Source organism: Hordeum vulgare, chromosome 4H, assembly GCF_904849725.1.
Source record: "Hordeum vulgare subsp. vulgare chromosome 4H, MorexV3_pseudomolecules_assembly, whole genome shotgun sequence".
NCBI classification, from domain to species: Eukaryota; Viridiplantae; Streptophyta; class Magnoliopsida; order Poales; family Poaceae; genus Hordeum; species Hordeum vulgare.
Window position 1 is genome coordinate 176,513,908 of NC_058521.1, and position 7,646 is coordinate 176,521,553.

General features: G+C 48.1%; 1 protein-coding gene across 9 annotated transcripts; it reads right to left on the reverse strand.

Moving 5' to 3' along the window:
- Window positions 1-490: 490 nt before the first annotated feature.
- LOC123448331 (auxin response factor 25-like) lies at window positions 491-4,021 on the reverse strand. 9 transcript variants are annotated; one of them, XR_006631691.1, is made up of 6 exons: window positions 2,607-2,678; window positions 2,293-2,316; window positions 1,813-2,133; window positions 1,108-1,698; window positions 879-986; window positions 491-777 (listed from the first exon to the last, which is right to left on the reverse strand). XR_006631691.1 is itself a non-coding variant. In XM_045125171.1 (3 exons), the coding sequence occupies exons 1-3, from the start codon at window positions 3,155-3,157 to the stop codon at window positions 2,170-2,172; spliced, it is 315 nt and encodes a 104-aa protein (XP_044981106.1). In that variant the 5' UTR covers window positions 3,158-4,021; the 3' UTR covers window positions 2,077-2,169. The 9 variants fall into 9 exon arrangements, 1 of the variants encoding a protein (XP_044981106.1); XR_006631692.1 differs by lacking the exon at window positions 2,293-2,316 and having other exon boundaries at window positions 2,607-2,683; XR_006631693.1 differs by lacking the exon at window positions 2,607-2,678 and having other exon boundaries at window positions 1,813-2,047; window positions 2,167-2,316.
- Between the last annotated feature and the right edge of the window lie 3,625 nt (window positions 4,022-7,646).

The following is a 7,646-nucleotide window of genomic DNA, read 5'->3' on the forward strand; positions in this document are numbered from 1 at the left end:
GCCAGGTGTGAATCGACGTCCACACGCCATGAACCACACCACCTCCATTTTTGCTCATGTCGTCCCTCTAATGGAGAATTTGGATGCTGGCTATTATTTTCTAGACGAGCTATTCTATTCAGGTTGTTTGCTAACAGGTCTTTATTTTCAAATGCCCCAAGTGCGCACAGCTGAAGCTCCCCCGTGAAGCTGTTGCTTTCTGGTTAGTTGCATGCTTCTTTTTCTTCCCACATTTTTGTACTACGATAGACCCAATGAAGATTTTCATTTGTTCTATAAGTGTTGCTCGTTTCACAGCTGGCATGAACTATAATTTGTCCTGGAGCCCTTGAATTGATACCAATACTTCTAAGCAGAGTTCTGAATGACCTTGTAAAAATGTTCCTGTTAGATTGCCAGTTCTTAGTAAAGCCATCTAGTTGTTTATTCCATGTTGTATTGATAGAAAATAAAATCAACCATCACATGCCTATAACATGAGTCGAACAAGTCATACGAATGTGCAGTTGGTCATCCAATATCTATATTATATATATTACATCAGCAATATCTAGCAACCGTTCATTAAGAAATAGAAGTAGCAAACCCCACCTCTCTCTATAATGGAATGGCTATGCTCTAGATCCGTTCGATAATATCCATACAAATACAAAGAATAAACAAAGTAGTACGTATAATCATATTTTGGGGCCTCATATAAGCACCGAACACACCTTTATATTATTTTTCTAGCAAGTCCATAGCTTGACGCCAGCAAGCACAATCTCCTAACAAGCACTGCGCAAACAAGAAGACACCCATTGGAAAACTGAACATGAGTCAAATTATAAAGCGAAAGATACTATAGTATCATTCTCATAATGTCACGAAGAACGTACCAGAGTCTGCTTGCCAATTCTCATAATGTCACACTGCATACCTGAATATGTAAGAATAATTGGATGGTTTCACATGGTAGTAGCCAACTACCTATCCAACCTGCCTAGCTGCAAAACACAATTTGAGGAAATCATGGTCGTGAACACAAACGCACAAGTCCAAGTCACACGAGCAGGCGATGGAAGCCCGCAACAGGAAGGGGTGGGCAGAAGGCGGTGCGCAACATACGTATCGAGAACTTATCGGCGAGGTGGGTGAGGTTGGCAAGACCGTCGGGCTCGTCGCCGCTCGCCGCTGCTGCCTTGCGAGTCCTCTATGTTTCTGCTCTCTACGAAGACTCTCCTGGTTGTTGTGGTGGCTCCTGGACCCCTCCCATCCGCGTGTCCACAGCCAGAGCTTGTCCGCTAGCGACTCCGCCGCCAACCCTAGGCAACACCCCTGCTGGTTGCGCCCTCGGCCGTGTCACCAATCGGCAGATGAAGGCCGCGGAGGTGCGGGCGCCTGGGACAAGGGGAGGAGCATCGACGGGGTAGGCGGGGTGCGACGGCGTGGCAGGGGACGCGGCACGCGGCGGCGTGGCAAGGGTGGCGATGCGCTGGAGATGGAAGATGGGACTGGGTGCCGGTCCTGGGTCGTGTCGTTGGGGGTTCTTTTTTGTGCTCGTATCGGTTGTTGACTGAATCAGGACTGTGGGTTTCGTTACCATAAAAGAGGAGGGCCTTTTTATAACATACCACAAAATATGTAGCGAAATTTCCATTCATTGTCATGTAGGTCTTTTGCAATGAGCTCCAGGCATGGAGGCTGCAGAGAGAAATCCTGTAGAAAATTGAACGTGTCATATATCTAATTAACCCAATTTAAAATGCACAAAATATGACCATTTCTTATAAATGGATTGACAAAAACAAACTAAATTTTACTGTACGTTACCAATGGACGGAAGACTTCCTCAGCAGAACGTCGAGGAAGAGAAAATCCACCATGTGTACTTGTATCACTTGCACTCAAAGTCTTGCAGAAGTAATTAGTCGGCTGCTTGCTAGCAGCACCCAGCTCGATTGGAAGAAAAGGCTCCTTTTGCTCTTTGTGTCATTGGAACCTCACGATGAATACATAATAATTATTTCAATATTGTAACCTACATAACCTGTTATCAGAATCCAGGCTACAAGAAGAGAGAAATGTGATTAATACCGGGCTCAACAGCTGTAGTGTCATTTGGGCATAAACTTCATCAGTCTCTACATCGGCCTGCATTAGCATCAAGAAATGATCTCACGGCACCTCTTAGAAGACTACATGATGGTCCCTTCTATGTGTGAAGTGTAAACTTGCATGCATCGTTACATTATGAAGCTGGCAGATCAACTGAGGGGGGAGATTTGGATAATTAGGGATTTGAGCATCAACCTCCTTATTAGTTGATGCAGCAACCTACGCAAATGTAAAATCACTTTAGAGAACTGCACTAAAAATGGCTTTAGAAAACTGTAATTGGACAACATCCATGCAACAAAATTGATTCTGCATATAATGACACCCTTAATATTTCACTAAAGCTATGTCTCAGTAGAATCGCAAACCATATGATGTTTACATGCTGCATTGGGAAAAGAATAAGAACCTCCTGAGCACTAAGGGAACAAACTATACTTTAGCTTTATCTTTATATTTTTTAAAAACATAATCTATATTGATGGTACAAACTGATAAAACCTACGGACCTGCTCACTATGACCCTGTGGAAAATAGATGACTCGGCTTCCAACCGCGGGCAGAGACACGAGGGGCCCAGCGCATGCATGCCATAGCTCCGAGTTCAGACACCTTTGCTCCCCTGAAAGGTTCCAAGCACAAATGAGCGAACAGAAACCACCAGAAAGCAAAGCTCATGTGAAGCTACTATTCGTACTTGGACACAGACAAGGAGTCACAACGAGTAGGAGGCACATTGAGTAACAATAATGCCATACCATGAGAACGATAAATAAATAAAAGCAACCAATGCAAGCATTTGTTTGGTGCAGGCCATTAAGGGAGCTACATGTATGCGATCAATCATGCACAAACACACGCGAGCTGAATTTGCACAATTTGTTCATCATCTTCATTTCAAACGCACGATCAGAACATTCCACAACCCATAAATAATCCACTGAAGATGCGGACAGGAGCACGAGCTGGGAATTGAACAGCTGAATTAATGCAGACGAGATGTACCGTCATTTTCCGTCAGGGGCTGCGGCATCTCGGACATGGAGAGCTTTCTCTCCATGGAGGGACGCGACCGAAGCGGACAACACTGAACTCCTCCACCGTGATGCGGCGGGGACGCGAAGCAGCTGCAGCAGCTGCTCAGAGCTGCGCCGCGCTCCCAGCAGCAACGCCCGACTTCTCCCTCTGCGCCCAGAACAACTCCTCCATCCTCCACCGCCGCTTCGCCCAACCTGTCGCTACGAAGCAGCGGCCGCCTCGGGTTGAGGCGGGCCCTAACCGAAGCCGGAGCCGCCCAGGCAAACCCTCGCCATTGCCGACCTCCGCGCGCCCAAATCCCACGCACTCCAACGGACCTTCAGCCCGGACCCGCCCACCGATCCAAATCTTCTTCTTCCCCGACGAACAGGGGGAAAGCGCCGACCCAGGAAGACGGCTCCTCAATGCTCCGAAGCGGATTCCACCGAGCACGGAGAAACCGAGGAAGGCGGCCGGCCCGAGCCCATCAGCTGAGGAAGCAGAAGTAGCGCGGCTCGTGGAGGCACAACTCGCCGCTCACCGAGAACCGCGACCACTCGCCTCCTCGATTCGCCATTGCTTGCCCGGGACCACCCGACGGCCGAATCGGACGCCGCGGCCACGGGCGGGAGCTGGGCGCGCGGCGGATGCGGGCGGGGAGGAGGAGGGCGGAAACCCTAGCGACGCGGGGGAGGGTGGGGTGGGGCTAGGCGGCCATGGCTGGATTGAGGGAGGGAGCGAAAACCGAGAAGTGGTGGGAATTTCTTTTCACAAGAGAACCAGCCGGCCTCCATCCACATCGGATTCGCCTGCCCCACGCCTCGCCGGAGCGTCGCCAGCGCGTCCTCCATCCTCCCGCGCCGTTGCACCGTACCCGTCTCCGCAGAAGAAGGGGATGAACACGGTCTAGATCTAGATTGGATAGGGGGTTTTCCTGTTAAAAGCGAAACGTTATCTCAGTAAAAACAGGACTGCGGGTTAATTATCATAAAATAGGAGGGGTTTTTTGCAAAAACGGCGGCGGCGGGTTTAAAGATAAAGATAATTCAAAACTAATTATTAGTGTTACTCTCGAACATTTATAAATCATACCAGCTTCGTCATATTTAGAATTAGAAGTGTTCCGCACGGGTTGATGACTATTTGGTAGAAGGCAAAAGGACGAACACATTATCAAAAGAAGTGGCATGTGCCAAGAAGGCTGCCGCTAGGCATCATAACCACCGGCCATACTGTTGCCGGTCCGGCACAAGCAACTGGAGCCGTATTTGTGAACAGTGCTAATGTATGCATGTGGCTGGTAATTAGATGGTCCATGCTCACGGGATGATTTATGGCCGACAGTACATCCTCACGGCCTATTCTTCAAAACTTTGCATGCGCGTAGACAATCAGGGCATCTCCAATGGTTGTATGATCATCGTTGGTAAAATTGTCACATAAAAAAAAAAGAGAATGAAATCGTATGAACTTGAAGCAACGGTTCACGCACAAGCTCCGAGGCAAGCATGGTTATTTCTTCCATGTTTAGTGGACCCGCTTAGTTATTTTACATACGATTAACATACACTCCATAAAGAGCTTGTATGATGTGATGTTGGTTGTTGATGTGGACATTTATACCAACGATTGAACATACAGACTGTTGAAGATGCTCTCAGTACATCTTCACGGAATCCTTTGCTGGTACAACACCACGCCCAACCATAGGCAGATCAGTATCCGTAGATGTCCCTGTTTGGAGATATTTTTTGTTTCAGGAATCCACGCTCGAACTCCTTTCTAGACAGGAAAAGTACGATCCTAATTGATGAGAGGAAGACGATCTTGGGAACCTAATACACATGAAACGTTTTTCTTTCTATAATTTTTTAGAAAAGAAGACCTCGCCCCGGCCTCTGCACCGAGAGATGCATGCAGCCATATATTAAACAAACAAAGTTTTCACAAAGTATAGAAATAACGAAAGGAAAAAAAGTTTAAATAAAAAGATACATAGCGATCAGCGCGCCGAGGCCGGAAGTGGCGAAAAGATGTAGATGTCTAAACACCTATCCTATTAATATGCCGACATCCAAACCGGTTGAAGATGCCCTGTGCTACCATCTTCCAGCGGACACACCCAGTAACCATAGGCTTCCTGGCTGCCACAGGAGTTAGTAACGACCATGTGCGGATCGATAGAAATCCAATCTTTTTCACACCCCCACAGGTATCTCAAAAAAAGATAAAAGAAACACAGGCATACTTGTTAATACTGAATTAACCAGCACTTACTTTTTTCTTCATATATATTTTGTTTGACCCATGTACGTTTAGATGTGTCACGTACAATATTTAAAGGCCCACAATATTATATATGTTACAGAGATCAAACGGTCAAAATAATCCTATGTTAAAAAATAACCAGATCAACGGTTAGGATTTTCTAATTAATGTGGAATTTTCCAGCTTATTTATCTATTTATGACCCGTATTTTGCTTTTAGTATAACAAACAATATTTAAAGACCCATAATATTACATATGTTACGGAGATCAAACGGTCAAAATAACCCTATGTTAAAAAGTAACCAGATCAACAGTTAGTATTTTCTAATTAATGTGAAATTTCTAGCTTATTTATCTATTTATGACCCGTATTTTGCTTTTAGTACATAATAGATGGAAGATAGACTTTGGTTTTATTTTTAGTTTTCCTTTTGGTCTTATTTAAAAACAGAGCCTCATTATAAATAAAAGGATTTTATTTGAACTCTTTCAAAATTGCCTAATTTATTTTTATAAATTTTCGCATGATTTTAGAAGACCATGGATATTTTTTTATTTTGTTTTAAGCCTTTTCCTTTTAGACATGTGATTTATTTTAGCAGCCTGTTATGTTTTATTTGCAAAACCCCTTTTATCTGAGAGATATAGCCAGACCCACCCTGTTAGTTCGACCGAGAGCCCACCTCGCGTTCCTCTTCTTCCTCAGTCGATGTCAGCCTCGTACGACGCCATGACAGCCACCAGATCGAGCCCGACTCGTATCAGACGGCCCGTGGCTCGTGGATCAGGCTATAACCACACCAGCCCCCTCTCCTAACCATAGCCTCTCCATTCTTCCCGTCCTCTCCCCTCCTAGTGCCGTCGGGGCGAGGCCCCAGAGCTCCACCACGCCATGGCTGGCTCTGGCAAGAGCTCGAGGTTGTGGTGATCTGACGTCCTCGACCCTCCCCTGCAGTACCAGGAGCACGCGGGCTTCCGTGGGGTTCCGTTCCCATGCAGATCAGACCCCGAGGCTGCTTCCCCGACGTCCACGAAGGCCGGCTCCGTCCTCAACTCCGGCGAGCTACTTCAACTTCATCACCACGACGTCAATGCCTCCCTCCTCTTCTGCGCCGGTTCTTCTTCGTTGTCCCTAGGTGAGCCGCATCCCCACTCACCTCCCTCTTCCCTTGCCTCCTCTGCTCGCGCACTGGGGCTGTGCACGATGGCCGTAGTGCAGCGGCAGAAGTAGCGTTCGTCGCGTAGTGCAACAATAGCAGGTTGTAGCAGCAGCAGATCGCAGCTGCAGCAACAGGTTTTAGCAGCAACAGTGGAGCAGTGTTAGAGCGCGTAGTCTCCTCCCTGCTGCGTTTCTCTGGGATGCACGTGCATGTGTGTGATGCGAGTGCATCGACATGTCCGTCGCCGGCGCTCCTCTGCTTTAAGAGAGAGAACGGCCGGTTGTTTTAACATCTAGAGTGGAACCTCACTTAGAGCAGATCCACCGCCCTAGCCTAGTGGCAACCGAGCCAGCCATGCTACGCAGCGTCCCGGGTTCGAATCCCCCGTGCGCTTTAGATCAAAACACTTTCCCCCCTTCGTTTAGGCTTGTAGATTTCACAAGCACGCAGGGATATCTTGCCTATTGCCCGTGTTAGTGCAGCTAAGTCGCCTCAGCCTAGTGGCTCGGGTACTGTGCGGAGGTGGTGGAGCCAGCCATGCTACGCAGCGTCGCGGGTTCGAATCCCCCGCGCGCTTTAGATCAAAACACTTTCCCCCCTTCGTTTAGGCTTGTAGATTTCACAAGCAGGCAGGGATATCTTGCCTATTGCCCGTGTTAGTGCAGCTAAGTCGCCTCAGCCTAGTGGCTCGGGTACTGTGCGGAGGTGGTGGAGCCAGCCATGCTACGCAGCGTCGCGGGTCCGAATCCCCCGCGCGCTTTAGATCAAAACACTTTCCCCCCTTCGTTTAGGCTTGTAGATTTCACAAGCACGCAGGGATATCTTGCCTATTGCCCGTGTTAGTGCAGCTAAGTCGCCTCAGCCTAGTGGCTCGGGTACTGTGCGGAGGTGGTGGAGCCAGCCATGCTACGCAGCGTCGCGGGTTCGAATCCCCCGCGCGCTTTAGACCAAAACACTTTCCCCCCTTCGTTTAGGCTTGTAGATTTCACAAGCAGGCAGGGATATCTTGCCTATTGCCCGTGTTAGTGCAGCTAAGTCGCCTCAGCCTAGTGGCTCGGGTACTGTGCGGAGGTGGTGGAGCCAGCCATGCTACGCAGCGTCG

Bases quoted from the DNA above. Each gene is read 5' to 3' on its own strand.
- LOC123448331 (XM_045125171.1), bottom strand. From the start codon at position 3,157: ATGGAGAGAAAGCTCTCCATGTCCGAGATGCCGCAGCCCCTGACGGAA. The intron at 2,720-3,102 runs GTACATCTCGTC...GGAACCTTTCAG, and splicing joins GCCCCTGACGGAAAATGACG to GGGAGCAAAGGTGTCTGAAC. The intron at 2,317-2,606 runs GTCCGTAGGTTT...ACATTTGCGTAG, and splicing joins CACAGGGTCATAGTGAGCAG to GTTGCTGCATCAACTAATAA.